Source organism: Ricinus communis, chromosome 3, assembly GCF_019578655.1.
Source record: "Ricinus communis isolate WT05 ecotype wild-type chromosome 3, ASM1957865v1, whole genome shotgun sequence".
NCBI classification, from domain to species: Eukaryota; Viridiplantae; Streptophyta; class Magnoliopsida; order Malpighiales; family Euphorbiaceae; genus Ricinus; species Ricinus communis.
Window position 1 is genome coordinate 31870290 of NC_063258.1, and position 4733 is coordinate 31875022.

Sequence of the window (4733 nt, forward strand, 5' to 3'; positions counted from 1 at the left end):
AGACCTCAGTCCCTAATCAACATATCAGTGAACTTCAATTATATCAGAAGTAGTTTACGTGTTGAAAAATGATTTCAGCAGTAACACATATTAGACTCATCCTTCATAGGAAGCTCTAACCAAAAGAAAAGAAAAAATTAATACAAAGGTGTTCGTTTAACTCATTTCAGCTTAGATTTTGAGGAGCTCTGCAGAGGCTTTGCAATAGGCCGAGCGGGGGCACTTCTCACAACCTTCTTCGCGTCATACTTAACGGATGAGAATGCGCAGATCACTGCAAGCACCATTGTTGGATAGACGTAGACTGCTTTAGAAGGATCAGTATTAATCGGCTTTCCTAGAATGCCCTCCTTGACAAGGCCCCAAATCACCAAGAGTGTTCCAAACATGCTCATTCTCCCAGGTTTCAAAATGCCCACAAGTGCTCCTGCCACAGAAAAATAGCTTCCTGCAAGAACCTGGAACAAAGAACAACCAAGATACATATGAAAAGCTGATGAAATTAAAAGAGGAAGCTGGCAGAGGTCATCGTGTGAATGTATCGTATCTCTTAGGCACATTAAGAGCCGTCAATATCATGCTAAAAGAAGTAACACTAGCTAGACAAGGACCAAAACAGAAATGAAGATTAAAATTTCCATATACCCAAGCACATTAAAAGAAATGTAAGTATGGATTTGCCCCTTAGTTACAAGCAATCATTGCATCCTGAAGCTTAAGTTCAAAACTTCGCTAAGAGTAGTTATTTACATGGTGAAAACCAGGATTTTAAAGAAGTTGGTATGTTGTTAGGGAGCCACTGTTCCCACTCCTTCAAAGGAAATCGTTAAAGCCCGTGAACCAGTCAAGTGTCTACCCTCTCTCCTTTCATTCGCTGGAGGAATGCTGTCATAACTATTTTGGTTATATATAAAATTCTGCAAAAGGTCTTAGATAGATTGTAAATTATGGAGAAAAATAGCTGTCACGTTAAAGCTTCAAGCTATTCTAAAGCTAGATATGTCAAATAATTGATATTTAAAGATTATTCAACGAAAAATTTCTTTAAGAAATAAAATAAAAATGTAGGAAAGAAAAAAGGAGGAGAGAAATTGAAAAGAAAGACCTCTAAGCGCTGGAGATCAGTGACAGCAGGGGCTTCTTTAGCATTGGTCAAGTTATAGATATCTAAAAGGCTGTTCCAGCTTGGAACAGTCATGTTCCTAACAAGACCATTTGCAATGGCTCCAGGATAAAGAAGAGCTTTCACTACAGGAGCTGGAAATATCTCACTTGCAATCAATTGAGACGATGTCACATGAATCGGTGTCGAACACATTCCAGATCTGCATGGGATCCTGTGAACAAAAGTACAAATTGTCTTTAATTACACAAATGATCCTTTAGTTGATTTGGTCTTTCTAGATGATAAAACAAGTAAGCTACTAAGAAATCCATTTTGATTCAAGTTCAAAAAAAAAAAAAAAACAATCTTGATTAGAGTTATAAAATTGGGAATCGAATTCTACCTGAAAAGGGGGACCTGAAGAATGACAAGGAAGAAGTAGATACGAGATGCTATTGATGGAAGGTTTCTCACCCATCCTCTCGACGCCGCTGTTGCTGCTGCCGGTGCCATTATTGATAAACGGAGAAACCAAAGTCCACGAGAGAGAGAGAGAAAGAGGGGTGGATCTGGTGCTTATGTACCCACTGTAACTTATAAATTATCAACAAATTAATCTAACATACAATAATTGCCGAATTATTTAATGATAACAATAATAATAAGAATAAGTAATAAAACGGTGTCGTTGTTCTGGTAGAAGAAAGTCCTGTCGATAAGCTTACAGTTTTCATAAACATAAACCCCTTCCGAGATTTTTTTTTTCCTCTCACTAGTTTAGAGCGGAAATGGCGTTTGCTTTATCATCGTCATTGAAATCTTTCACCGGTCTACGGTGTCTGCCGCATTCTGATCGATTCTTCTCTACGCCGTCCACTCTCCTTCTGCCACGTCACTCTCTTTCTACTTCTGTACTTACTTTGTCTCGCCGTCGTAACCGAAACTCTCAAACCTCTTCCTCAAAGCCAAAAAAAAAGGTAATCAGCTTTCCAATTTAGTTGCAATTTTATACTTACTTCTTTATTGCTTGTTTGGTCACTCTAATCATGCAGTTGCTTATAAAGAACTGCATGCCCAAAACAAAGGGGATGAAAAATAAGAGAACTTGATTTTAAAGAAATTGCCAAAACTTTTAATAGCCATTTGAAAACAGTCTTGCAATGATTAATTAATTAATTATCGTGGACTGTACTCTGACTTTATTGTATCGGTATTTAATTAGGTTCATTTACTGAAACTTTAGCACATTCTTTTTGTTTGATTATTACAGAAAAGTTCGTTTGTCGAGTATACAAGGGAGGAAGATGAGGAAATGAACGATGATGATGCCTTGGAGACGCTCTTTAACATGCTCGAAGAAGACCTTAAAAATGATAAATCTCTTGCAAGTGATGATGATGATGATGATATAAGTGAAGAAGATTTCGAAAAACTTCAACGCGAGTTAGAGGCTGCATTAGGAATTGGCGAGGATGAGAATGATGAGGATGTAAATTTACTTAGCTCGGATGCACATGATGTTGAACATGAGAATATTGAAGATGATGATGAGGAAGAAGAACGACCTGTAAAGGTTAAGAATTGGCAGATGCGAAGGTTGGCCCGTACTTTAAAGAATGGACGACGCAGAACTAGTGTGAGTATCTTACTCTCTCTCTCTCTCTCTCTCTCTCTCTATATATATATATATATATATATATATATATATATATATATATATATATATGTTTGTGTGTGTGTGTGTGTGTATGTAGATAATTTGAGTTTGGAAACTTTCAAAGTAGTAATGTTTGTGCATTTGATTGATAGAATTATTATAATTTTTTACTGTAGATCAAGAGTCTTGCTGCTGAGCTTTGTCTTGATAGGGCTATTGTTCTTGAGTTGCTTCGTGATCCTCCTCCGAATCTTGTTATGATGAGTGCTGCTTTGCGTGATGAACCTGAATCAACACCTTTAATGGCGAAAGCTGAACCAATTGAAGTCATTCCTATGGAGACAAGTAAAGTGGATGATATGAATTCTGAGAGTGAGAAAAAAGTACCAGTTCATGTTATGCGGCATAGCTGGACTGCTCAGAAGAGACTGAAAAAGGTCCATGTTGAAACCCTTGAAAGAGTATATAAAAGAACAAAGAGACCCACTGTAAGTAAAAATAATTTCTTACAATGGAATAATGGCTTTGTGATAGGAATAGTGGAAGTCTGATAATTTAAAAAGTTGGATGGTCTTATGGTCATATCATTTTTCGTTAAATGATTTGGTATGCAAAATTTGGTGTTCGTAAACACATCTCATTCACTGCCCACGTCAATCAAATCAATTCATGTAGATCCTTTCTTAAATATTCGATTTTTCCAATAAGCAGTGTCAATCAAATGTAATTTTGAGCTCAAGATTTATTTATTTTGGAACCCACTCATCGTCAAATATGCACTCACAAACTTACTCTTATATTTTTCTACGATTTTTGGCCCTGCATATGGTGTCCAAACCTCAATAATTTATTGAGCTTCCTAGATACAAACAAGTGCCAAAGCTTTTTTGCTGTGCACTGAACAACCATAGTTTATATATATCAGAAGTTTGGTATCTCATATTGCTTTGCATTTATGAAATTGCAGAATGCAATGATTAGCAGCATTGTTCAAGTGACGAATCTGCCTCGAAAGAAAGTGGTGAAATGGTTTGAAGATAAACGCAATGAAGATGGCGTTCCTGAACAGCGTCTCCCATATCAAAGGTCTGCTCCTGAAGCTGTCTCTTCCTGTTGAAATGATCTGTGTATTTGCAGTGTACCTGACGGTGGCACCTCAGAGACCTTATATAACATCTCATGCTCTTTTTCCATTTTAATGCTTTTGACTTCCTTGGTCTCTCCGCCAGCACTCAAGAGTAGGCAAAAATAATCTGGCTATGTTGAGTCTGCTGCAGAGCTGATTTGCTGTCCACTCTCAACTTATTATCTGCTTAAAACCAGCTTATATCCTGGTCATAATCAGATGCATAGTTTGAGTCTAGATCAGTGCTAACTTGCTATTTATTTGCCACAATGTCTAATTGTCGTCATGAGTCTAATTATAGAGTTATTAAAATATGGGAAGGAATTTATAGATATATCTATTGCACATGTAATTGTTGAAAAACGAACAATAAATTTTCTTCAGAAAATTAGGGGGTTTTTTTCAATTGAAAAAGCTAAGTTTTGAAAGGCCATAAATTTTTTCAAAATCATTTCATTGTCTTGTGATGACCTTAAGTAATGTACTATTTGTCATTACCTTCAGCTCTGACCTTGGACTGGCTCCCAACTCTTATTCTTGTCTGCAAAATTTTGTAGCATGTGTTATGTCACTGAAGTTCCACAGTGTGAAAGAATTTTGATGGAGGAACTTAGGGAACTCGGATCTCATGTGTCAAATTTAGAATTGCTTGACTTTAGATTTGTAACATCAGGTACAAATGCCAAATTTTGGCTTAGTAGCATATGTTGTCACAGTTTTTAGCTGTCTATAACATATGTTTTGACCATTAGATCTGCAGATTTCAAATAATAGCTACAAAGATTAATTAAGCAACATGCACCTGAGAAATATCGTGTCATTTGCATTAGTGGTCTACATACATA

The 4733-nt window shown here is 36.5% G+C and overlaps 2 protein-coding genes across 3 annotated transcripts in view; one reads left to right on the plus strand and one right to left on the minus strand.

Annotated features, from left to right (window-relative positions):
* LOC8259478 overlaps nucleotides 1-1691 on the minus strand; it is a 1765-nt gene extending 74 nt beyond the window's left edge. Inside the window, exons 1-3 of the mRNA XM_002515494.4 lie at nucleotides 1509-1691; nucleotides 1106-1337; nucleotides 1-458 (exon numbers count right to left, since the gene is read on the minus strand). The exon at nucleotides 1-458 is cut by the window's left edge and continues 74 nt beyond it. Of these exons, the coding sequence (XP_002515540.1) occupies nucleotides 162-458; nucleotides 1106-1337; nucleotides 1509-1618 (639 nt within the window). The 5' untranslated portion in view covers nucleotides 1619-1691 and the 3' untranslated portion in view covers nucleotides 1-161. The remainder of the gene's footprint in view (nucleotides 459-1105; nucleotides 1338-1508) is intronic.
* A 61-nt stretch (nucleotides 1692-1752) lies between these two features.
* LOC8259477 (protein OVEREXPRESSOR OF CATIONIC PEROXIDASE 3) lies at nucleotides 1753-4125 on the plus strand. Of its 2 annotated transcripts, none has more exons than XM_048371904.1 (4): nucleotides 1753-2082; nucleotides 2376-2741; nucleotides 2939-3199; nucleotides 3730-4125. In XM_048371904.1, exons 1-4 carry the CDS (start codon nucleotides 1894-1896, stop codon nucleotides 3877-3879), a joined length of 966 nt encoding a protein of 321 aa, XP_048227861.1. In that variant the 5' UTR covers nucleotides 1753-1893; the 3' UTR covers nucleotides 3880-4125. The 2 variants fall into 2 exon arrangements, with proteins under 2 accessions (XP_048227861.1, XP_002515539.1); XM_002515493.4 differs by having other exon boundaries at nucleotides 1809-2082; nucleotides 2939-3250.
* Nucleotides 4126-4733: the final 608 nt, after the last annotated feature.